Here is a 25,539-nt window from a genome sequence, read left to right on the forward strand (position 1 = left end):
TCGACGAGCTTAGCGGCCCTCAACTCGATCAGCGCGTCGAGTTCCTCCGTGGAAAGCGTCACCGTGTGCTGTCGTCCAGCCTCGTCCATTGTTTCCGTTCGGATGCAGGAGCGGTTCCCACAAACGGCGCCAAATTGATCCTGTCCGAATCACTGAACCAACGGACGCTGGGCACGTGGCGCTCTCCTAGTCGATGGCGTAGGCCTCCATCTGGTCGCACGAATCTCCGGCGAGCCTGCACAAAAGTCGGGCCGGGAAGGGGTTCCCGGCGACGACCCTCCGACGCTCAAGTCAGGCAAGCAAGCAGTGAAAAAGTGGCTCTCCAAATATTAGAACGCATATCTCCGGCGAAGGATGAGGGCCTTTATATAGGGTCGTGGAGAAGCGAGTGTACACATACCGAGGTGTACACATGTCTGCGGCCCATACCCCAGTAAGGGCTTGTCAGTGAGCTTACTTGACCCATACTGCTACAGTCTAAGCATGTCCTCGATGGGACAGCGAAACCACCTATCATAAGATTTGGAGTATGGTCTACATGTGAAACATACCCGCTGTCAGAAAAAGATGTCACTTGTCCTTTTGCCCTTACTCCCTGGAGATCGTCCGGTCGGTCAGCTTCCACGACATCCGGCCGGACGTATACGGTGGTTTACTTAGGGTGATTCTCAATCACGTGCTTTGTGGAGACTTAGCAGTATGCTACCTGATGGCTTTGGCCGAGCGTGCAGTCCGATCGGCCCTGCGATCTTGTCCGTTGAGCGCCGGAACCCTGACTTTCGATGAGACGCCTTTAATCACCAACTAGACAACGGCCGGTCACCCGGCCGGTCGAACCCACCCTCTCCGCCCGGCCACCTGCCACTTTAACTTTCATGTGGCGTTGACTCCATCGGACAGGGGACCAGTACTTACAACCGGATCAATCTTTAATCAATTAATTTGGAAAGTACGTATCAGAAAATCAATTGATTAAAGAATTAAAATTGTCGATTTAAAAACATTAAAATTGATTAAAATATTTAATTATAATGAAAATTGGTATTTAGTAATAAATTTATTATTATGGACCCAACGTAGATTTTTATTTTTGAACCGTCGAGTGCGGATCAATTATTCAAACCAAATCGAACCGGACCGAGCACAGGTTCAGGTTCAACCACACGATTTAGTAGTTCACAGCTATAACGAAGCAATTTCAATGGAAACAGAGTTCACCGAATACCTTCGAGACTAGCGATGGATTCAGTCGCCGACGCCGCCGATCGGAGGCCACTCCGTCTCTTCTTCGTTCCCTACTTTGCCTCAGGTCACCTGATCCCTTTGGTCGACATTGCCCGCTTCCTTGCCGTCCGCGGAGTCGATTCCACCATCCTAGCCACCCCCTGCAACGCCGCCCTCGTCCGCGCCACCGTCGACGCCGCAGCCGCCGCCGGCCTCTGGATCCAGCTACTCGAATACCCCTTCCCGTCAGCGGAGTCCGGCCTCCCTCCGGGCGTAGAGAACATCAGCGCACTGCCCCCCTCTGAGTGCCACAAGATCGACTACGCCATCCCCTTCACCCGCCCCACCCTCGAACACCTGCTCGGGCTCCACCGCCCGGATGCGATTGTCGCCGACGCCCATTTCCCGTGGACTATAGATATCGCTCGCAAACTCGGCATCCCGCGCATCACGTTCGGCGCGGTGGGGCTCCTGGCTTACTGTGTCTCGCAGAATGTATTGGAGAACCGGCCGTTCAAGGACGTCGCCCGCGACGACGAGCGCATTCCCATCCAGGACCTCCCTCACCCGTTGTTACTAGCTCGATCTGAGCTCCCCGTCTACCTCGTCCAGGATACTGTCTTCGGTAGCCTCATCAAAGAAGCCTCCGAAGACTACAAAGCAAGCCTCGGCCTCATCATCAACAGCTTTGCCGAGTTTGAGGGGATCTACCTCGATTACTTCCGACGAGTGTTCGAAATTAAGCCCTGGTTCGTGGGCCCTATCTCCCTGAATGATTCTGAATCCCGCAGCTTCGGGGTTCGAGGTGGCGGCGCCGACCCTTCCGCCGTCGGGAACAGAGCACGTTGCCTCTCGTGGCTCAGCGAGCAGAAGCCGAGTTCGGTGGTGTACGCCTGCTTCGGTAGCTGGAGCCAGTTCACGGGCGAGCAACTCGGGGAGATGGCGCTTGGGCTAGAGGCTTCCGGCCACCCATTCTTGTGGGTGGTGCGCGAGGCGGACGGAACCGAATGGATGCCGCATGGATTCGAGCAGCGGGTGAAGGGCCGCGGGCTTGTTCTTTGGGGGTGGGCCCCGCAAGTAGAGCTGCTCAGCCACGCCGCTATCGGCGCGTTCGTGACGCACTGCGGGTGGAACTCGATTCTGGAGGGCGTCTCCTCCGGGTTGCCGATGGTGACGTGGCCGATCGGGACGGAGCAGTTTATAAACGAGAAGCTGGTGGTGGAGCGATTCCGCGTGGGCGTCCAAGTGTCCGACAAAATAAGGAGCGCGACGGATCCAAATCAGACGATCGTGATGGCAGCGGAGCTGGCAAAAGCGATTGGGAGCATCATGGACGCTGGGGAGACGGCCGAGGGAATGAGAAGGCGGTCGAGGGAGCTCGCGGAGAAGGCGAGAGCGGCGGTAGCGAAGGGCGGTTCGTCCGACAAGGGTTTGAACGATTTGATAGAGGATATATACGTCTGGCACGACAACAAGAAGTCCGCCGCCGGTGAGGCGGTAGACATTTAGATTTAGCAGTGTGATCGTTGACTTGCGTATTCCTTTTTCGTTGCCTTGTATTCTGTTTCTACGACTTTTACAACAAATTGGCAATTGGAATAATTGAATGGCATCTCCTATTAGTTATATATATATATATATATATATATATATATATATATATATATATATATATATATATATATATATATTACTAGTATTTCTCCCCAGAGGAGATCCTCTGGTCTTGCAACTATCAAATTTTATTATACCGTTGCAAATTGCACTGTGCGTATTTCAAATTATATTATAAATATCATTAAGTTCTGCTGTAAGTGGTAACTTTAATATAATATTACTATTTTATATTACATCGCACATCAATTTTCTAGTTGTGAAACACAAGTTGCTGTCACTATTGCTCAGTAATGTTCGGGCCAAGGGTTGAGAACATGGCCAAGAAAATGGGGTCGGCCTTGCATAATGACTATCCAATAGAATCAAAAACAGACGTGCTAGACAAGGGTGGAGCCACCTTATGACCTACCCGGGCTATATAATCCGGAGGCCTGACACCGACAACGAGAATGAACGGCTGAATTTTCTATGAAAAAAAGAAAAAAATAGATGAGAAAGAGAGGAATGTAGCCCGGGTAAAAAAGTGAGAGTAATTAGGAGATTTTTTTTTTTATCCGATCAGTCCGATGGTTACAAATTTTGGGACCCATTGTTGCTGGAGAAGGAGAAATCCACCTACTAGGTGGGTACCAAAGTAGGCCTTCACAGAGATCTAACCTGCAAACACAGGAATAAACATATTAGAGGGCATCAGAGTTGTCTCCTTTTATGCTTAAGTTTTTAGAGATGTAGTGAGCAGTAAAAAGTATAAAAACGAGGGAGCGAGATCCTTTTTCAGCAAAAATCCAACATACCTTAGTATTTTATGGGTAGATTGAGAGATACTTAAGAAGACTGATCGATTTCAATCATTAATTTGAGTCTTAAAGACCATAGTTATGACATTTCTATTAACAATTATGGTGTCTATCTATTACATATCTATGAAAATGTTAAGACTATTAGTGAAATCTTCAAGATGCATGATCTTCAAGGACAATTAGAAAAATTAAAAATAATCATTACATTGATCGCTCATATTCACATAAATGAAATTTATAAATTTGTCTAGCTTTCCAGCTTTACCCAAAATAAAATAAAGTGACTGATTTTGAATGAGTCCCTTGGGACATTGTGAGCATTCCGAAGAAGTCGCCGATCACTTGTCCATTCCAATCCATCAACGTTGTCCCCTTTGGTCCGCACCTTCATACTTACACCCAAATTATTTGGGGCATTGCTTAGCTGTTCTCTGCATCCTCTTTAGTCTTTTTCTCTTCTTTATTATTACGGTAATATCACAGTTTATTCTTTATTATTACGGTAATATCACAGTTTACAATGTCACTGAAAATCCTTATCAAACTAAAAATGATTCTAAGTAAACCAAAATTGATTAATTTCTCATCACCATAGTGAAACAGCTTGGGGTTCAAGGAAGATTTACTTACCAATATGAAGAAGAAGCTTTTCCTGGAGAGCGATTTAGAAACCCTAAAATTAGCAAGAAGGTTAAGTAGAATAATGATGCAATGCAAAATAGAAAGGGCGATCATAACGTTTTGGATTTTATAAAACTCACTGTGCCGTGCAGGTATGCATTCCACCACGTCAATAATTTGATATTGCACCAGTGTTTGATCTTTGCACAAAAAGACGCTGATGATAATAATAAGCCTTGATGCATATGGGCACTCGCACAGAATGCCAAGCTAAGTCCATGTGTAATTACTTCCAAACCATCCTCTTTTGAATCTTGGAGTACCATCCCTTCCGTTTGCATCAAGTCTGGAATTGATCCATGGATTCCCCAGCAGGCTCTTCCTTCCTCGGCAGCTGCATCAACCCTCACTCCTGCTGCCTGGTTCCGCGAGATCAATCCCAGTTTCACCTCCTCGGACAGGAAGAGGAAGAAGATGGAGATTACGAGAGGAGGCAGAGGATCAACTGGCTCAGTATTCTCAAGAGATTGATGAAGAAAGGCAAGGGCATCTGCTGCTCAAAGCCACTCAGATTTGGCTATGATGAAGAGAGCTACTCAAAGAACTTCGATGATGGCCAGTGGAACAGGTGAGATTGGCTACTGTCAAGCTTATCGACCGGAAATTTGAAAGAAAAACTCTGCATTTGCTGAATTCTCATGCGCTGCAAAGTTCCAAGTCAGATGTAATGTCTTATGGCCATTTGCTTCATGTTTTTGGTTAAAATAAGAATTCCCCTGTTTTCGAGTTAACAGACGCAACCTTGTTAGATTTTTGGATAAGCAAATGTGAAGAGAAGATATACGTAATCAGCAAAATTATAGCTACAATCTTGTTGTTTTCTGCCCCATATCCTTTGATCACTTGGAATGCGGTCCAACAATAATGACTAGCTGCACGCAATCCAAAGCTTACCTGCATATTACCAAAAAACAAAGAAAAAAAAAGATATACGAAATGTAAAGAAGCAAAAGGAAATTAAAAATATATATATAAGATTGGTTAGCCCAATAAAGTACGTGGACGCACTTTGTTGTTCTTGTAAGCAACTACTTTGATTGATATGATTGCTATGCTTGATATGATTGCTACTTGCTAGTTACATGAATCCATGACTAGTTTCAAGAACCATTTGACAGAAATATTATATAGTAACAATACTGGTTTTTGAAAGTCTCACTTCATAAACACACCACGGTGATTACAGTCAACTCATCCGGATACATAATATACGAAGAAAGAAAAAAGTTACCATAAAATTGGATGCCTGATCTCTGGATCATTTATTTTACTACTATAGAGGTCTCAGCTCTGAGTTTGCTGATTGTGTTCCCTGTTGCAAATCATGCGATAGATAAGATCAGCATTAGGAGAAAGAAGTTTGTTTTTTGACTAATTACAGTTTCCTAAACTAATTACAATAAATGCAGGCCAAATATTAAAAAATATTAAATGAAAGATGCAACCAATGTAAGCTTAGATGGAAACTAGTTGACTTCATCATTAAATATACACTAATAGTTAAGGGAAACAAGATTATAGCAAAAATATATGTGCGCGCACACAAACATACTACATAGCAATCAAGTATGAGTCCTTGGCAAAAAAAAAATGAACATGTCCTCTGCATAGAACCATGGAATTGCCACAATCTATAGCACTCTCAGCTGCTTGTTCACGAATCCCGTGTCAATAAGCATCTTGTGAAGGAAGTCCACCATGAGAATGAAGAGGCAAACCTCCTTGTCATAAACCTCTTCTGCATTGGTCCAGCGGCCAAGTGGATTAAGACATGTATTGACTAGTTGACACTTTGATTTGAGAAAATGAGAATGATGGCTCAAGCCTAACAATAAGCGCATCCTAACATAATTTCACAGAGAATAATTTTTTTTAATGAAGACCATCAAGTTCTCTCAATCCTCCACTCCTCTCTCTACCTACTCTAGTGATATCTTCTTTTCTCTACATCTCTGCTACGTACTCCTCTCTTTTATTTAAGAATTTATCTTGGTTTACCTATCTCTACTCCCTTCTACCTTATTGCTCCTCCCTCTCTGTTGTCCTACCAACGGAAGACAAACGGCAGCAAAATCCTATATTTATTGAATGTCATATCCCATGTTTGATTTTGTTTTAATCTTTTGAATAAAAACTTGTAAATAATAATACTCAGGATTACTTCATATGATGGTTAATGGATATAAGCTAAATAGGCTAAGCTTGAGTATTAGAGATTGTAGTATAACTAAACTTTGCTAGTTAAATGCATCTCTGACATTGTGGATATAAGCCAACATAATTTCAAAATTTTCAAATACAATTCAATCCCTACATCATCTAAGTCTTATTTATCCTCGACCACGTTCATTTTGGATGTTCAAAATCTAGTTTAGTCAATGAAGATTTTTCTTTTCCAATAAAGCAAAGGGAATATCATTGCCAAGCCTCTATCCCGTGTCAGCATCACTTCACGCATTGAACACTAAAACTTTTATTGTTAAAATATACTCATAAGGACCCAAATCAGTCATTCAACCAAAGACAACAATGAATTGATTGGTAACACATTGCATCAAATAAGCATGGTAATGGGTACTGCAATCAAGATTACCAACTACTTGTTTGAGTAAAACCATTACAACCAACTAATGATGAAATCTCTAGTTTCATTATGCAGGTAATTTCTATTTCTCTAGTTTACAAGTAAGAAAAGTAGAACAGGATGAAATGGAAGCCATAGGAAGATAGAGCAATTGCTCAAACAAGTCTCGTGCATTCTATAAAAGAACTCGAAATGTACCTCCATGTGCAGCATCTATGGCTGCTTTCCGTCGAGTCTCTGGATGACAGTGATCAGCCCATGGCTGCCCATCTTCCCGTCTCCATTGGCCACCATCGCCAGGTACAATTGCTGGCACAATGCCGTCCCCGGCAACACCACGTCCTTCACCGCTTCCTCCTTTCCCTCGCCCTCTCCTCTTCTCAATCCCATCCCTAAGTCTTTCACCACGTACTCTGCAAATCCGCCGGGAGCAAAATCCCTCATCGTCATCCTCTTCCCGAAGATTTCCAACGCTCTCGACCCCGCCGCCCCACCACGCACCGCGTCCAAGAACAGAGGGACGTCCAGTCCGGCCCGTTCCGCAAACACCATTGCCTCACTGAGTCCCAGGATGGTGCCACTGATAGCGATCTGGTTAGCGATCTTGCTGCTCTGCCCGCTCCCCGCCGGCCCCATCCACGTAACCGTACCAAGCTTCTCGAACAGCGGCGACAGCCATCGAACTACCCCCTCATTGCCGCCGGCGAGGATAGCCAGCGTGCCATCCTTGGCCCCGACGTCCCCGCCCGAGACCGGCGCGTCCACAGTCCAGCACCCCTTGGCCGCCGCCGCCGCCTCGATCTCGCGCGCGAGGGTCGGATCGCTGCTGGTGCAGTCTACCGCGACTCCACCAGGGGGGAGGGCGGCGAGGGCACCGGTGGCGGGGTGGAGGAGGGTCTCGCGGACATCGGATGGATGGCCGACCATGGTGAATACGACATCAGCGCCGCGGGAAGCGTCGGCTGGAGAGGGAACGAAGTGGGCGCCGACACTGCGGAGGTGCTCGGCCTTGGAGGGGGTGCGGGCGTACACGGAGACGGAGTAGCCGGCGGTGCAAAGGCGAGCGGCCATGGCGGCGCCCATGACGCCAACGCCGATCCAACCGATCCGAGTGAGACCTGGGTGGATGGGTTGAGGATAAGCTCCGTTCCGTTCCAATTCCATGCCTGACTCCATAGCGACAAAACCACAGACACCTCGTCGACTAGCCAGGCGACGAGGGAAACGAAGACCCGCAAGGCCACAACGCCAATCTACCAATACCATCATCATCCTCGCGAGCTGTACAATTGAACCGGCCGGTTCAATCAATTAACTGGAAAATCTATTGATGTGGTGATGAGGGTCCACGGAGGTATTTTTGATATTTTTAATATTTTTTATTTTTTAAAAATTTTAATCTATTTAAGGATTTTAGAATTATAAGTCTTTTTTATTTTATTATGATTCCTTTTATTTCTTTATCAAATTTAGAATTTGAGTCTATATATATATATATATATATATATATATATATATATATATATATATATATATATATATATATGAATTATGGGAAAACTCTCTATTTCCAGATACAAATCTAATGTTTAAACAACTTAATAATAAGACTACAGAAGAACTTAACTGCATACATGAGTGGATACTCAAAACAGGAACTGATAACATTCCTTGTTTCTTTTGTAGTTATTATCCTTCTTTAGACAAAAGAGGAACCTGCAAAATATGTAAAAAACAAGCCTGTAATCTTTGTCTTCAACAACTATTCTCTATTACGATACCTATAAGCCAGCTCTCTAAAGGAGGAACTAGAAATTTTTTATTAGAAACAAGAGTTTCTGTATTAGAAACACGTATTAATAAATTAGAAACAGAAATTGAGATCCTAGATAAACAAATAAAAGAAAATCTTCCTCCACATTCTTCTTCTCAGGTTACCCTTGATAAAGGAAAAGGTTTACAACTTATACCAACAGATGTAATAGATCGAGATCTAGTCTTTATAAAAGCCTCTAGTATATGTAATACAGGAAAAACTTTAGACATTAGAGTCAAATGTCTAGTAAATATCCATGGCCATGAATTCACCCTACATGCCTTTTTAGATAGTGGAGCTACCAACTCCACCATAGATGAAAATACACTTCTTTCTGTCTTACCAAAAACTTTTATAAAAACAGCATCACAACCATTACTAAGTACACAATTTGATGGCCAACAGTTAGCTTGCACGCAATTTGTTACTAACACCCATCTAAGATTTTATGACAACTGTGGTAAATACGGCACACCACTCTCACTTCCTAAGCTATGGATTAAGCCACTCTTACATCCTAATATTCATTTAATCCTAGGTTTAAATTTTCTGGTAGCATCAGATAGAGCTTGTCTTCTAACTAAATATTATGCTCTTTTCTTTTCCTCACCCATAATATCTCCAATAGTATCAGACTATCCCTCTATTGTCCATCCCTTAAATACAAAATCCCACATAGAACTTCTACCTTCAGAAAACACATCTTGTCAATGTTCTCCTAAAAATGCCTGTAAACAACCTAGTAAGAAGACACAACCGGATAACCAGACCTGTGCCCTAGCTTTTTCTGACTACCAAGACTCGGAAAACTAGCCCCACTTGGCTGGTCAAGCCCTATAACTGATGACACCTGTATCCCATATGATCTTATACTCCCACAACAGTTACTTCAATTAATAAACACACATAAACCTGATTTAGACTCTCTCATTTCTAGATTAGAAAAATTAGAAATAATTGGAGAAAATCCTACTAAATATTGGGACAGAGATAAAGTATACTGCAAGCTATCAATCATTAATCCAGACCTTACAATTAAGACCCAAGACTTAAAATATACAAATTGGGAAACTGAAGAATGCAAAATGCATATTAACCAACTCTTAACTTTAGGAGCCATTCAAAGGTCTACATCTAGGCACCGAAGTCCAGCTTTTATAGTTAATAAAGGATCAGAACAAAAACGTGGCCAATCTAGAATGGTATTTAATTACAAGAGACTAAATGATAATTGTCAAGAAGACGGTTATAAAATTCACAACACAAACCAACTCTTAAATAAAATCCAAAACTCAAAATGGTACTCAAAATTTGACATGAAATCAGGATTTTGGCAAGTTAAAATGCATCCTGAGTCCATTGAATGGACAGCATTTTCCTGTCCCGAAGGACATTTTGAGTGGCTTGTTATGCCTTTTGGCCTTAAGGTCGCTCCTCAAATATTCCAAAGGAAAATGGATGACATTTTTTGAGATTTTTCTCTCTTCACTTGTGTGTATATAGATGATATTTTAGTTTTCTCTAAGACTAAACAAGAACATTATGCTCATCTTCATATTATATTTAATTTATTTGAGAAACATGGTCTGATTATTTCTCGAAAGAAAATGACAATAGCCACTACTCATATTGATTTCTTAGGAGCAGAAATAGGACAGGGACAAATAGCCCTTCAACCTCATATCTCTGCTAAAATCCTTGCTTTTCCAGATAAGATGGAAGACACTAAAACTCTAAGAGCCTTTTTAGGACTCCTAAATTATGCTAGACCTTATTTAAAAAATATAGGAAAAATCAGCGGCCCCTTATACAACAAAACCTCCTTAACAGGACAAAAACACTTTAATCAACAAGATATAGCACTTGTAAAACAGATTAAAGAATTAGTAAAAACAATTCCCATGTTAACACTACCACTTGATGCTGACTACTTAGTCATCGAAACAGATGGATGTGAAACAGGATGGGGAGGAATTTTATTTAGAAAAACATCCAAGTATGATCCTAAAACTACAGAAACCTTATGCAGATATGCCTCTGGAAAATTTCAAGAAAAAGGACATCTTACCTCGTTAGATTTTGAAATATTAGCAGTTATTTATTGTCTAGAAGCCTTCAGATTATTCATTTGTAATAAGCAAGAAATTACCATTCGAACCGACTGCGAAGCTATAGTCAAGTATAGCCAACAAACTAAAGGATTAAGAAAAGGATTAAGTACTAAGAGATGGCTAAAATTCACAGATAATATTATTAATAAAGGTTTACGTATTCACTGGGAACATATAAAAGGAATTAACAATTCTTTAGCTGATACTTTATCTCGTTTACTCCACTAACAATTTTTGTTTAGGTAATGGATCGGCCAAGGAAAGTTCGCACATCGTTTGCTACTAAAACATTAAGATTTGGAACACAAGAACTACAACAGTTTACACAGCAAGAAGATCAGTTTCGCTCTTTATTCAGAGACAAACTAGATCACATTCAACACTGTTTGATAGATAACATTTGGCACATTCCTACCATCCCTGGTAGCTCCGGACACAAGATAGCAGTCATAAATGCTTTAACAAACTACTTTCTAACAACCATACAAAAGCCAGCAGGCAAGAAATTCTCTTGCTATGTAGTCTTTTCTGGGCCACAAGCTGGGGTATATGCTACTTGGGAGGAAACAAATATGGCCATACAAGGCTTAGAACATCCTTTCTTCAAAGGGTATTATTCACTTGAAGAAGCCTTTAATGCTGCCAGGACTCAACTTGGTGCTAATTTCTTTATTAGCACTTTATTAAAAACAACAACTATGGTGCCAACTAGCTCACAATCAGAAGAAACTCCTACATATGCACAAATTACTGAAGGAACTCATGGGTCTCCTTCCTCTTCCACAACATTAGAAGAAAAGAAACCACAACGGGCCAATTATCTAACACTGGCCCAGTTAAAAGAACAAGCTGCTACAACTTTTGCTCAAAAAACATCTGCAGCCCATATATTGGGCCTGCCCAACACTATACCTGAGGATATCAATTCCTACGTTCGGAACCTAGCAGAACAATCTACACTACAGACATTTTTTGAATTATGTGAAGCATTAAAGGCCATATATATATATATATATATATATATATATATATATATATATATATATATATATATATATATATATGTTGAGATTTATTTTCTTTCTTTGAGTCTTAATGTTAGAGTGTATAAAAACACATATTTAATTGTTTGAGAAATTAATTCTCGAATATTAAATAAATTTTTTTTTTCGAAAAGATCTGGAGGCAGCGGTTATCTCTTCTTGCTTTCTTCTAATCAAGCCTCATTCTCATCAGTCTATAGGATAATCATTATCCTGTTCAACGTCAGGATGGATTTGAGAATGAGAGAATAGAATGATAGTAAAAGATAATATTTGGTCTGTGAGTTTGGGAATGACAATTTGGGAATAATTTCTAGATTTTTGGGAATCAACAAAACTCATATAATTAGGTGTGTTTCATTTGTATTCTCATTCTTATTTCACCTTATTATCAAATCTATGCCCACAATCAATGAAAAAACTCTTTCAACAAAAGTAGTTGCTGTTGGGATCCTTCGTACGGCTAGAGAGGGGGGTGTGAATAGCCGACCCCAATCTTTCTCGTTTCTTCCTACGATTAGGTTAGCGCAGCGGAAAATACAAAGAAACGAAAGAGAAGAAAAACAAACCTTAACACAAGGATGTAACGAGGTTCGGAGATTAGGGCTCCTACTCCTCGGCGTGTCCGTAAGGTGGACGAGTCCAGTCAATCCGTCGGTGGATGAGTCCCCGGAGAACCGGCTAATACACTATACTCCTTGTGGGTGGAGAAACCTCGCCACAAATGTTTACAACAGCAAACAAAGAGTACAAGAACAAAGAGTAAGCAAGAAATACAATAAGAATACACAAGCACTCTACCAATCTTGCTTTCTCGTCGACTGGAGTCCGGATGAAGCAGCAGCTTCAAAAACTCTAACAGCAGCAGCTGTTCCAGTCGGTGAAGCTCACGCGAAGCTTTGGACGAGCTCAACAAAACTCAAGCACAGCAGCACTTAGCAACAGGAAGGAGGAAGAAGAGTGGTCGCAGAGGATGCCTCGATCCTTTTATACTGCGAAGAAGCGGCGAGAAAACTGGCGTTGCGTCGCGGCAGCTAGAACTCGATCGGTCCGCAGACCGTCGGAGGAAGTGATCGTCACCGATCGGTGCGGACCGATCAGAGTGTCTGATCGGTCCACGGCCGATCGGCGCTTTCTCCCGAACTCCGCTATCGTGCTCCGATCGATCGTGGGGACCTACCTGATCGGTCCCCGCACCGATCAGATTACTGAAGAGTTGCCCGACTCTCGGAGGGATCTGATCGGTCCTGGACCGATCACCTCGGCGTCCTGATCGGTCCCGGGGACCGATCAGGCTCCATCTTGATCGGTCCCCGACCGATCGGTAAGCCTGAACCATGATCGCCTTCATTGGTTATCCGATCGGTCACCGCACCGATCGATACCCAATCAGACATCCGGATCGGTCTGCGACGATCCGAGCTTGGTTTTCCCAAACCAAGTCCCAAGTCTCCCAAGCCAACATCCGGTCAACCTTGACTGTTGGTATATCATGCTTAGCATCCGGTCACTCCCTTGACCTGCTAAGACTCTCCACCAAGTGTCCGGTCAATCCCTTTGACCTACTTGGACTTTTCCACACCAGACGTCCGATCATCCCTGATCCATCTGGATTTTCCTCTTCGTGCCAAGTATCCGATCACTCTCTTGACCTACTTGGACTTTCCAACACCAGAAGTCCGATCATCCCTGATCCATCTGGATTTTCCCTTGCCTGGTTTCACTCACCAGGACTTTCCAACTGCCTAACATCCTAGTTAGGACTTTCCCACTGCCTAACATCCCAGTTAGGACTTTCCCACTGCCTGGTTTCACTCACCAGGACTTTCCACACTGCCTAACATCCCAGTTAGGACTTTCCAACTGCCTAACATCCCAGTTAGGACTTTCCCACTGCCTAACATCCCAGTTAGGACTTTCCCACTGCCTGGTTTCACTCACCAGGACTTTCCCCGTGCCAAGTCTCCATACTTGGACTTTTCGCGTGCCAAGCTCCCTGCTTGGACTTTTCCAGTGCCAAGTCTCCATACTTGGACTTTTCCAATGCCAAGCTCCCTGCTTGGACTTTTCGCGTGCCAAGCTCCCTGCTTGGACTTTTCCAGTGCCAAGTCTCCATACTTGGACTTTTCCCGTGCCAAGTCTCCATACTTGGACTTTTCGCGTGCCAAGCTCCCTGCTTGGACTTTTCGCGTGCCAAGCTCCCTGCTTGGACTTTTCCCGAATCAGGTCAACCAGGTCAACCTTGACCTAAGGTTGCACCTACAATCTCCCGAACACCTATTCTTGTCAAACATCAAGAATACAACTCTCTTCTCGTCAAACATCGTCAAACATCAAAACACAACTCGAGTCAGGTCAACTCGAGTCAGGTCAACCAAGTCAACCTTGACCTAAGGTTGCACCAACAATCTCCCCCTTTTTGATGTTTGACAAAATCCAAAATCAAGTTAGGTTAACCCGATAACCTAACTTAGGTTTTCCAACCATCTTCCAATGTCCAATGTTCTTTCCTTGAACATTCTCTGGACATTCTCCCCTTAGGTTAACCCGATAACCTAACTTGGGTTCTCCAATAATTCTCCCCCTTTTTGACATACATCAAAAAGAATTCCAATGTTCTTCCTTGAACATTCCTTGACATTCTTTCCCTAGCTTAGGTTAACCCGATAACCTAACTTGGGTTCTCCAATAATTCTCCAATGAACACTCTCCCCTTTTTGACACACATCAAAAAGAACAAGGAGGGTATCAAGGTCAAGAGTTTCTTCCTAATGAAAGTCTCATACCTTTCATTTGAAACTCTTAATTTCCCCCTTGATACTAAACCCAACAATCAACTTAGTGATAATCCCATATCACTAATCCTCAAGGAGTAAAAACTCCCCCTAAAAGTCAACTCCCCCTTGACCATTGCACCAACAATGTCTTGGCGAGTTTCAAACCTTTAGAAATCCACAAAACCCAACTTCCAGCTGAAATTTCAGACCAACAGCTGAAAATCAGAAACTGGCACGCACTGATCGGTCCCCAGACCGATCAGAATCCCCCTGGATCGGTCCCCAGACCGATCCACGCTTCACTGATCGCACTGGATCGTCACTGATCGGTCACCAGACCGATCAGAACTTCCCTGGATCGGTCCGGTGACCGATCCACACTCTGAAATCAGAGATTTCTGATTTCCCTTCCCGGAAATTCAGAAACTCCTAAAAAATTCCAGAAAATTCGAAAAAATGTGAAATTTTGAGGATACATTCCTCATAACATATACTATCATGGAAAAATAGTTTTCTATGAGAATAGTTTCCATTTTTCAATCTTGATACAAAATTCAAAAACTTTGAAATAGTTCAAAGTTAAGTCAACTTTGTATCACAATGTTCAATGATGAATGCAATCACTAAGATGGCTTCATCAAGGTTTTCCAAATCAATTTTAAAATGATTTTAAAACCATTTGAATTTAGGACCATAATCTTAGGGCTAAATGTACATGACTTGTACACAAGCTTCCCTATGATCCTCCTTTTCTTGAATTAGGCTCATCTAGGTACAAAAACTATGCACCTTGATCCTAACTCATGATCCTAATATCTCACACACATCTAAGGTGTATCAAACCACATTCAAGTCAATTTGATGTGAGATATGGGTTAAGGTCAACTTAGGCTAAGTTCTCATGCATTTTCTAAACTACACTTTGATCTCAATACCAAAATGTGTTTTTATCCTTAAATCAATTTCATTGATTCTTAATGCAAGAGATGATGACATGGCATAAATTAATAACATAAGTGAAAGCATGTGCCAATGTCATGATGTCATGGCATAAAGTTTGAAACGAAACTAACACATGACATATAGATAACCTAAGCATTATCATGACATTTCAAATGATAATAAAATAAGTATGATGTCATGGCATGGCATATGGCAACCAATCATGGGAAGTTAGCACAAATAAAATACCTAAATTCCCTATCTAAGTATCCTTAGCCTTAGCTAACTTAGAATCTAACCCTAGATTGCCCATATATCCCTTAGAGAAAACCAAAATCCCAATTATGGTATTTCTCTAGGTTTTCTTAAATTGTGCCAAATAAGATTGAAATCGATATTTTTCAAATATGGCACAATTTACTCTTTAAGGAGTAACTAGTAATTCTATTTCATTTTCAAAGGTTAACAAAACCTTGAAAATGCTCCTTGAGTGTCAATTTCCTCAAAGTTGGGTTAACTACCCTTCTTATTGGAGTTGACACTCTCTAACCCATCTATGGGGTAGAGAAGATGCTCCTAGGAACCCAATACCTATTAGAGCTCATTGGGTTCACTAAATATTCACTAGGGATAACTTCCCTAGCAACCCTCCTAATGACCCTCTTAGGCTTTGAAGCCTTGGTCATTTGGGTCTCATCAAGGTCAACTATAGGGGTGACTCCCCTTGTAACCTTGGTAATGGTCTTCCTAGCCCTAGGTTTTGTTCCATAATCGAATGGAACATTGTGATAAGTGGGCTTGACCATTTGGGACTTAGGTTTGTGACCCAAACCCTTTTTGTCCTTGGACATTGGTTTTTGACCCTTAAACCCTAGAGATGACTTCTCCATGTTTTTAAGAGCCTTTTCTAAATTATCAAGTCTTGACCTCAAGACTTGATTCTCCTTCTCTAGTACCTCAATTTTTGATTTGTCATTTTTCTTTGAGGCATTCCTAGGCATGTGTCTAGTTGATTTGGGATTCCTACCTAGGTTCTCCTTAACCTTAGATGAGGTAATTCTAGGGTTGGCTTTCCTAGTGTTATCCTTATCTAGGCTCACATGTTTGGCACCTAAGCATGTGTATCGATTTCTAATGTTATCATGCTTATCATTATTGACTAGTGCAATAAAATTTCTAGCATGCATCTTACTAGTATTGCACGAATGAGACTTAAATGATACCTTAGGGTTTGCCTTAGCTCCCCCTATAGAAGTGCTCGGTCTCTTGCCCTTGTGAGGTTGCCTCCCCCTCGGACAATGACTCCGATAATGTCCCCTTCGCTTGCATTGGAAGCATACCACGTGCTCCTTGCCTTTGCGTGTCGGGACTCCGGCTCCCTTGACTTTTGGTGCCGGTGGAGTCTTCCTAACCCTCCTTGGACACTTACTCTTGTAGTGCCCATGTTTCCTACACTCAAAACACATTATGTGTAATTTGCTTGAAATCACAGTGTTTGAGTTACCTAGGGTTGTGGATGGAGATGAGCTTTCTTCTTCAACCCTTCCGGAGGTGGAAACTTCTTCTTCTTGCTCCGAACTTGAGCAAGAGGAACTCTCCTCCTCTTCTTCCTTGGATGTTGAGTAGCCCTCAACTTCCAATTTGCTCCCTCCATGATGTGAGCTACTTGGCTCACTAGGCTCCTCTTCATGGCTTGAAGTGAAGCTCTCCTCATGGTACTTGGCCAAGTTATCCCACAATTCCTTGGCATTGTTGTATTTACCTATCTTACACAAAATATTAGTAGGTAATGAAAATTCAATTGTTTTAGTTACCTCATTGTTGATCGTGGATTGGTGGACTTGTTCCTTCGTCCACTTGTTCTTCTCTAGAGGCTCTCCTTCTTTATCCATTGGAGGAGAAAACCCTTCTTGTACACAAAACCAGTTCAACATATTAGTCCTAAGAAAATACATCATCCTTACCTTCCAATATGTGAAGTTGTCGTTGTAGAAGGGTGGAATCGTGATGTCTTCTCCGAATTGATCCATCTCTAGCTTTGCTCCCACGGGTGTTGATCCGATGAAGAGCAACCTGGCTCTGATACCACTTGTTGGGATCCTTCGTACGGCTAGAGAGGGGGGTGTGAATAGCCGACCCCAATCTTTCTCGTTTCTTCCTACGATTAGGTTAGCGCAGCGGAAAATACAAAGAAACGAAAGAGAAGAAAAACAAACCTTAACACAAGGATGTAACGAGGTTCGGAGATTAGGGCTCCTACTCCTCGGCGTGTCCGTAAGGTGGACGAGTCCAGTCAATCCGTCGGTGGATGAGTCCCCGGAGAACCGGCTAATACACTATACTCCTTGTGGGTGGAGAAACCTCGCCACAAATGTTTGCAACAGCAAACAAAGAGTACAAGAACAAAGAGTAAGCAAGAAATACAATAAGAATACACAAGCACTCTACCAATCTTGCTTTCTCGTCGACTGGAGTCCGGATGAAGCAGCAGCTTCAAAAACTCTAACAGCAGCAGCTGTTCCAGTCGGGGAAGCTCACGCGAAGCTTTGGACGAGCTCAACAAAACTCAAGCACAGCAGCACTTAGCAACAGGAAGGAGGAAGAAGAGTGGTCGCACAGAGGATGCCCTCGATCCTTTTATACCTGCGAAGAAGACAGCGAGAAAACTAGCCGTTGCGTCGCAACGGCTAGAACCCTGATCGGTCTGCAGACCGATCAGGGAGGAAGTGGATCGTCACTGATCGGTCTGTGGACCGATCAGGAGTGTGCCTGATCGGTCCACAGACCGATCAGCGCTTTCTCCCGAACTCCGCTATCGTGCTCTGATCGGTCGTGGGGACCGATCAGGCCCTGTGCTGATCGGTCCCCAGACCGATCAGAAGGCTTCACAGAGAGTTGCCCAACTCTCTGTGTGGAATCTGATCGGTCCCTGGACCGATCCCACCTCAGCGTCCCTGATCGGTCCCGGGGACCGATCAGGCTCCATGCTGATCGGTCCCCAGACCGATCAGTAAGCCCACAGAACCATGATCGCCTTCTGTTTGTTATCTGATCGGTCACCAGACCGATCAGATACACAAACGTATCACTGGATCGGTCTGCAGACCGATCCAGAGCTTGGTTTTTCCCAAACCAAGTCCCAAGTCTCCCAAGCCAACATCCGGTCAACCTTGACCTGTTGGTATATCATGCTTAGCATCCGGTCACTCCCTTGACCTGCTAAGACTCTCCACCAAGTGTCCGGTCAATCCTTTGACCTACTTGGACTTTTCCACACCAGACGTCCGATCATCCCTGATCCATCTGGATTTTCCTCTTCGTGCCAAGTATCCGATCACTCTCTTGACCTACTTGGACTTTCCAACACCAGAAGTCCGATCATCCCTGATCCATCTGGATTTTCCCTTGCCTGGTTTCACTCACCAGGACTTTCCAACTGCCTAACATCCTAGTTAGGACTTTCCCACTGCCTAACATCCCAGTTAGGACTTTCCCACTGCCTGGTTTCACTCACCAGGACTTTCCACACTGCCTAACATCCCAGTTAGGACTTTCCAACTGCCTAACATCCCAGTTAGGACTTTCCCACTGCCTAACATCCCAGTTAGGACTTTCCCACTGCCTGGTTTCACTCACCAGGACTTTCCCCGTGCCAAGTCTCCATACTTGGACTTTTCGCGTGCCAAGCTCCCTGCTTGGACTTTTCCAGTGCCAAGTCTCCATACTTGGACTTTTCCAATGCCAAGCTCCCTGCTTGGACTTTTCGCGTGCCAAGCTCCCTGCTTGGACTTTTCCAGTGCCAAGTCTCCATACTTGGACTTTTCCCGTGCCAAGTCTCCATACTTGGACTTTTCGCGTGCCAAGCTCCCTGCTTGGACTTTTCCCGAATCAGGTCAACCAGGTCAACCTTGACCTAAGGTTGCACCTACAATCTCCCGAACACCTATTCTTGTCAAACATCAAGAATACAACTCTCTTCTCGTCAAACATCGTCAAACATCAAAACACAACTCGAGTCAGGTCAACTCGAGTCAGGTCAACCAAGTCAACCTTGACCTAAGGTTGCACCAACAGTTGCAACTGGTAAAACTAATGCTAACTCGACCAAACGATATACCAATGAAAAAAATTGTATTCTTGCCCGTTTCAACCATCTTTTTAGCAAGACTTCCCAAATCTTCAATCATAGAAAATTCACCTCGTACATTTTGAATGTAAATCTCAAGTTGGTCCTCAAGTATTACATGATCAGTCAATGAAAAGTCCTCCGGATAAAGTTTAGCAAGGTGAAGTAACTTACCAATATCAAATTGAGAAAAAGAGTCCTTTGGATCTAAGCAAGCAATGCAAGTAAGTACCTCCATACTTGATTCTGAAAATCGATTATTCATCTCTTGAACCATCATATCAAGAACCTAATATTGTAACAATAAAAAAATGAATAAAAAATATTATTAGAAAATTAAAATTTAATAAAATATTTAAAAATAATACCTGACAAAAGATTTGAACACGATAGTGATGAAAATTAGTAATCATTTGTCCATTACGTCTGATGCAACCACGAGTTCTCATATTTCTTCCATATTCGGTACTGGGATCATATGGTTACTACAAAATTTGTTGACGACATCAAAAAAATTCTCCCATCCTTCCTCTCTCAATTTTTGTAATCGATCTTTCATTGTCTTGATCAAACTGACAGCCAGTACAATGTTTTGATCCTTTTGTTGTAAGGCAAGTGACAATTCATTTGTGATTCCCAATAAAGATTTCATCAAATGCATCACAAACACAAATTCATAACTCTCCATTTTATCAATCAAACTAGTGGCAATACCACTATTATCATCATTAGTATCATCATCATACATATTTTCAAGCACTTTTAAAACAGAAGTCCACGTAGACATCAAACGGATAATAGTCATGTAATGTGAACCCCAACGAATATCCCTTGGTCGTTTTAAACTGATTTTCATTCATGGTCTTGGCAACCTCATCATTTCTTTGGATATACCACTCAATCAATTCAAGAAAGTTACCTTTATTTGAGGAACTCAATGACTCGTCATGCCCACGGAAAGACAAACCTTGTTTCAAAAGAAAGCGTGTAACATCTAAAGTTGTCATTAATCGAGTGTGATATGCAACCTTCATTCCACACCCCTATGCTTGTAGCAAATGTGACACACTTTGTCGTTGATTTTGAAAAGCCTCAAGTCGTGTTCTTGTATCATTGTGAGCAGCAACTACACCACCAACATACGTATTAAATACTTCCATTGCTTTTCTCCAATTAGTCATCCCTGAATTAGTAAATGCCTCATCTCCAACTCGACATCCTATATGAAAATTTTTAAAGAGATAACACCAAAAATAAAAAGCTGCATCTTTTGATATGTTGTACTCTAACCATGAAAATTTTTTAAACCAAGCAACTTGGAAACTTCTATGCTCTTTACCAAATTGTCTTTGGAGATAACTATGACCAAATAATTGACAAGGTCCTCTAATCAAATATTCTCTTCGAATCTGATCTCTAATAGAAATATCAAATTCATTAATTGGTTGCGTAGCCCTGGGTCACTAACAACATCATCTGGGTTGAATTCAACGCGAGAATATTTTTTCTTACTATTTTCTTCCATAGAATTCTTAAAAGACTCAATACTTCGTTTTAAAAATTTCTCCATAACCTATGTCAATTTATCAAAATTATTAATTTATGCAATCAACATAATAATTAATGTACCACCAAGTATAAATCGTGAAATTAGAAATTAGATGAAATAAGAAACAAGATTCACCTAAAATTGAAGAGATTTTGCTTGTTGTGGAGGATCACCGACAGAGCACAGTGGCAGCGACATCAACAGTGGCAGCGGCGTCGACGGAACAGCGAACCGCGAACAGTAGTGGCGTCACTGACGTGAGGCGTCGACGAAGTAAAGAGGCAGCAAAGATGAGTGCAATGATTTGAGGAGACCGGAGAGGGGGAAACAATGAGATCTCTTAGTGTGATTAGGGTTTTTGATTTAAAGAAGAAATGATTGGCTTAGAAAAAGAAGGTTCGACTGTTGAAAAAGCTACTGGAAAAAGGATCGACAATGAGAAAGGAAGAGAAAAGGTGTTTTTATGACACTTTTGTGAAAAAAGTCCAATAAATTAAAAAAATTATAATTATGCTCTTTATTCTTTAATCATGATTTTATATATATATATATATATATATATATATATATATATATATATATATATATATATATGATCCTGTCCGAAAGCTGAATCAAAGGACGCTGGGCACGCGATGCTCTCCAAGCTGCTGACGTAGATCTCCGGTTGATCGCAAGGTGCTCAGGCGAACCTGCACAGAAGTCAAGCCGGGAAGGGGTTCCCGGCGACGACCCTCCGACGCTCAAGTTAGGCAGGCGAAAAGCAAGAAGGTGGCTTTCAAGATCAGAGATTTTTCATCATCATACCTCCGGTGAAGTCTAAGGGCTCTTATATAGAGCTATGGGAGCTTAGTGCACACAAACCGAGGTGTACATGTGTCCTATACCATGTCGCAGCATGGGCTTGTCAGAAGAGCATGTCTGACGCCATACTGCTACAGTCTGAGCGTCTCCGTGATGGGACAGCAGAACCCTTTGTCGTACGATACTGAGTATGGCCTGGTCCTCAAACGTGTCTGTTGTCAGCAACAGGGGTTACTAAGATGACGTACCCGCTGTCCCATACTTTTTGCCTTCCGCTTCCCGGATCGGTCACCAAACCGCTCGGCCAAACTATTCGCCTTTGGTCCGGCGTTGATGGTTGTCCATCCGGGATGGTTTAGAGTCGTCGCTCGCTCGGCTCTCATAGCCTGACACCCTGGCCGAACGAGCAGCCGCTCGGCCTTTACTCCTGATTTGCAATGCCGCCGAGCGGACTATCCGCTCGGCCATATGCTCTTTTTCCCTTCATTGGAAATTTGGGCTCACGGCCAGATGGTTGTTCTCTCGAATGAAGATCATTGCCTAATACTCGGCCTGTCCCACCCGTTCATCGAGCCCATGAGGTTGACCTCCCTTTGACTGTTGACCTCCACGTATCGTTGACCTTGCCCTCATAAGGGCCCCCGGCCTTATCACCGGATCACTATATATATATATATATATATATTGTCAGAAGCAAGGGGTGCTTCCACACCCCCTCACGCCCCTATCTCCGCCCGTGTATATTCTCCTCCCTCTATACTTATAAGGCCGGCTTAGAGATTGTTAAGATAGTGGTTCTAATTTTTTAAATAAAGCGATTTATAAATAAATCAATGTCATGAGATTTTTGTTACAAATTTAATAAATTTATTCATTTAAAAGTTAATGACAGTTTCCTTGCAGCAGGGATCCTCTGATCCGCAAATTGCGGACCAGGGGATGGTCCACTACACGAGGACTTTTGATTTGAATGGACCCTACATATTTAAAGATGGGATCCATCTAAATCAAAGGTCATCATCAATGGATCATCCCTTAGTCCGCAATTTACGGACTAGAGGATCTGCTCTCGTTTCCTTCAAACATGTAAAATTCACGGTAGTCATCTCATTTTTGAGAGTGAGGTTTGAGATTTTAGTGTAAGAGCTAAAAATTTGAATTTATTTATTTTTAATTGAAAGTTAGCTTGTAATTAATAAAGATATTAAATGTAAGAGATATTGACGTGGCACATTAGAGATTACAAAAAAAATCTCTCTAACTATCGGAGATGCCGGAGTAATTAAGAAAAATCATTTTCCTTGTGAAAAATAAAAATAAATACTAATTAACACAGATTGATGGACAGGAAAATGGGGGCGCATCTGTTTATTTTGTGTATATTTCATGACGAAACAATTTACTAAAATTTCTCATATGGCAGACACACCTTCCAGAGAAGCCGCCGCCGACGACAGCGGCGGCGAAGCAAGATGGTGGAGAGCTTTTAGTTGCCTCGCCGACGCCCTGCTCCTCCCCTGCAAACCCTTCCTCTTCTTCCCCCAATCTTACAGCTCCGCCTCCTCCTCCCCCTCCGCAGTCGCAGCTCACGTCGCCGGCACCTTCTTTTGCCGCCCCCACGAGAGGGACCACCGCATCACTCTCTGCCTCCAGCAGGCAGCCGGCGCGGTCCCCGTGATAATCGACCTGCCAATCGGAGTGTCCGAGCTGAACGGCGCCGGGCGGGTTGCGCTGGAGTGCGACCGGCTCAGGTGGGCCGGGCCGCTCCTGGAAGCGCCTAGATGGGCTGTGCGCTGCGGCGGGCGGAGGGCGGGATTCGGCCGCCCGAGGCCGGCGACAGGGGCGGAAGCGCGAGCCCTCGAGGCCTTGAAGGCCGTCACCTCCGGGGCTGGAAGGCTGCCCCCGCCGCCGCCTAGCGGCGGACGGAGAGAGTTGTTTGCGTATGTACGCGGGAACTTCGAGAGGGTGGTGGGGTCCACCGACAGCGAATCCTACCATCTGGTGGACCCCACTGGAAGCTTGGGCCTTCAGCTCAGCCTCTTCTTCCTCCGCGTCTGAGAGTAGCCTGCGCAAATCGAACGGGTCGGGTTTGGTCCGTTATCCGGTTATAATTCTGGAAGCTTGACTGCATCTTGTATTTAACCCATCGAGGAGCTTGAATCTGTCGTTGTGGTATGCCTCCTGTTTAAGACACGTGACGAAGGCAATTTTTTTTTTTAAATTCTAGAGGACTTAAACCTTTGAGTTTAATATAATTTTACCCATTTTCAATTCATAAGGACAAATTTGTATAATTATGACATCATAAGGACACACAACCTCAATGGATAAATTTATGGATATATTTCCTACAAAATTAGGGATTGCTACAAGTTAGCAACTGCATACCTGATTTTAGACATGTCGATGAACATTAGTGGAGAATATCTTTAAAAGTTAAGTTATGTTTGACTCTTAAAAATTTTAATATCATAAAATTGAACTCATATTTATGATTATTTTGTGTGATATGTAGATTTGGATCTTAAGGATTTCAAATGTTAGATCTAATTACTCATATGCTTCTTCTATGTACTTCATCATGATAATATAATGAATCACATATTAATTTTATGTGTTTTAAATTTTTATTCTAGTTATATCTATATTTTTCTTGCTTTCTAACCAGATGACTTAGTGAGTCATATGTTAAAATTTTATTTCTATGTTTCTTTTAATTTTATCATGATAACATAATAAGTCATGTGTTAATCCTTTTATGTAATTTGGACTTGTTCTAGTTATGCCTATGTTTCATGTTCTAAGTTGTAATGGTATGGTGACATTTCACCTAACATTTTTAATGGATGACTTTTCATCTAGTCATAACCTTTCACCTAGCTTTTTTAATGAATGACTTTTCATCTAGCCATGACCTTTCACCTAGCCTTTTTAATGGATGATTTTTCATCTAGCCATGACATTTCATCTAGCCTTTTTAATGGATGACCCTCCATCTAGCCATGGTTGACCTATAAATAGCCTAGACATTGTCTCCCAAAGGCACACTTGAATCCTTTGAAAACTTCCTGTCCAAGTGCTACAGAAATTTGTCCAAACCTCATCACATTTCGTGCAAGTTTCTGTCCAAGTTTCGATCAACAAGTGCAAGTTTAAGCCTCGTAAAATTTCTGTCCAAAATCGAAAAACTTTCTGACCAGGTAAGTGGGCTTTTCGTTTCGAGTGTAGCTGCAGAATATATTTGCATTTCATCATTTTATATTACAAATTCATTTCTTTTTATTCCAAGATGTACTATTATGACTCAAGTTAAATATGGTAAAGGAAATTTTCAAAAATATGATAAGATATGACAAGTTATGACCCTGATGCAGTGGGTAATAATAATCGATATATGACCCTGATACGGTAGGTAATAATAACCGATATATAGCCTCACCTCTTAGAGGAATTACATATAGGGGG

At 42.5% G+C, this 25,539-nt stretch overlaps 3 protein-coding genes across 3 annotated transcripts; 2 read left to right on the forward strand and 1 right to left on the reverse strand.

Annotated features, from left to right (window-relative positions):
• Nucleotides 1–1,110: 1,110 nt before the first annotated feature.
• LOC122048419 (scopoletin glucosyltransferase-like) lies at nucleotides 1,111–2,826 on the forward strand. Its single transcript, XM_042609989.1, has one exon. The coding sequence runs from the start codon at nucleotides 1,240–1,242 to the stop codon at nucleotides 2,731–2,733; it is 1,494 nt and encodes a 497-aa protein (XP_042465923.1). The 5' UTR covers nucleotides 1,111–1,239; the 3' UTR covers nucleotides 2,734–2,826.
• Nucleotides 2,827–3,696: 870 nt separating this feature from the next.
• On the reverse strand, nucleotides 3,697–8,196 carry LOC122048428 (probable 3-hydroxyisobutyrate dehydrogenase-like 2, mitochondrial). Its single transcript, XM_042609998.1, has 4 exons — nucleotides 7,105–8,196; nucleotides 5,554–5,634; nucleotides 4,403–5,216; nucleotides 3,697–4,314 (listed from the first exon to the last, which is right to left on the reverse strand). Exon 1 carries the CDS (start codon nucleotides 8,176–8,178, stop codon nucleotides 7,120–7,122), a length of 1,059 nt encoding a protein of 352 aa, XP_042465932.1. The 5' UTR covers nucleotides 8,179–8,196; the 3' UTR covers nucleotides 3,697–4,314; nucleotides 4,403–5,216; nucleotides 5,554–5,634; nucleotides 7,105–7,119.
• Nucleotides 8,197–23,490: 15,294 nt separating this feature from the next.
• On the forward strand, nucleotides 23,491–24,132 carry LOC122023877 (protein MIZU-KUSSEI 1-like). The gene has a single exon (XM_042582324.1). The coding sequence runs from the start codon at nucleotides 23,491–23,493 to the stop codon at nucleotides 24,130–24,132; it is 642 nt and encodes a 213-aa protein (XP_042438258.1).
• Nucleotides 24,133–25,539: the final 1,407 nt, after the last annotated feature.

The sequence above is a fragment of the Zingiber officinale genome, chromosome 1B (assembly GCF_018446385.1).
Source record: "Zingiber officinale cultivar Zhangliang chromosome 1B, Zo_v1.1, whole genome shotgun sequence".
Taxonomy (NCBI): Eukaryota; Viridiplantae; Streptophyta; class Magnoliopsida; order Zingiberales; family Zingiberaceae; genus Zingiber; species Zingiber officinale.

Excerpts from the sequence above, each read along its gene's own strand:
- LOC122048419 (XM_042609989.1), top strand. The coding sequence starts at position 1,240 with ATGGATTCAGTCGCCGACGCCGCCGATCGGAGGCCACTCCGTCTCTTC.
- LOC122023877 (XM_042582324.1), top strand. The coding sequence starts at position 23,491 with ATGGCAGACACACCTTCCAGAGAAGCCGCCGCCGACGACAGCGGCGGC.
- LOC122048428 (XM_042609998.1), bottom strand. The coding sequence starts at position 8,178 with ATGATGATGGTATTGGTAGATTGGCGTTGTGGCCTTGCGGGTCTTCGT.